Raw genomic sequence first — 602 nt, 5'->3', positions numbered from 1 at the left:
AGGGGGGTGTTCCCCCTCCCCCGCCCCCTCCTGGGTTGGCGGAGCTCCCCGTCCTCAGAGAACCGCCCCCCCTCATATGGCGCCTTTCCGCGGGCAGTATCCCGCGCCCGGGAGTGCCCTGGGTAATTAATCGCCCCTTCCGGCTAATCAGCCCTCCCGGCTAATTACCGACAAGTGACAGGAGCACAGGCGGGACGTCCCCGCCGGGTTCCCCGGACAGGACAGAGAAACTGACGATTGCAATAGAGGTGCCCCAGAAAAAGGATGTGAATGGACTGGAATCCATCAATCAACAAACAGACAAATAAATAAATACCTACAAACATACAGACACACCAGCGAAGGGGCAGAAGCCAGATAACGCCTCCCGCGGGACATATTCCCTTGGGAAACAGCCCGAGGGGGGACGGGGGCGGTGACAGGGACGCGTGTCCCCAACACGCTCCAGATCCCACGCGTCCCTTCCCGGGGGAACACACGGCTGCCCTCGCCCCTCCGCTCCGAACCTCAGCATTTTCGGGTGGCAGCAGCCCGGCTCCCGTCCCAGTGACAGCACGGGCCGGGTGCGACCCACCGCCCTGCTCAGGGACCACAGCCACCAT

General features: G+C 63.1%; 1 protein-coding gene across 1 annotated transcript in view; it reads right to left on the bottom strand.

The window, feature by feature from the left end:
• WRAP73 (WD repeat containing, antisense to TP73) overlaps positions 1 to 602 on the bottom strand; it is a 14,334-nt gene extending 13,732 nt beyond the window's left edge. The window contains exon 1 of the mRNA XM_029962372.1: positions 507 to 602. Within this exon, the coding sequence (XP_029818232.1) occupies positions 507 to 602 (96 nt within the window). The remainder of the gene's footprint in view (positions 1 to 506) is intronic.

The sequence above is a fragment of the Manacus vitellinus genome, unplaced genomic scaffold, assembly GCF_001715985.3.
Source record: "Manacus vitellinus isolate BGI_N305 unplaced genomic scaffold, ASM171598v3 scaffold_46_pilon, whole genome shotgun sequence".
NCBI lineage: Eukaryota > Metazoa > Chordata > Aves > Passeriformes > Pipridae > Manacus > Manacus vitellinus.
Note: the sequence above shows the minus strand (reverse complement) of the source record. Positions and strands in the feature narration are given on the sequence as shown.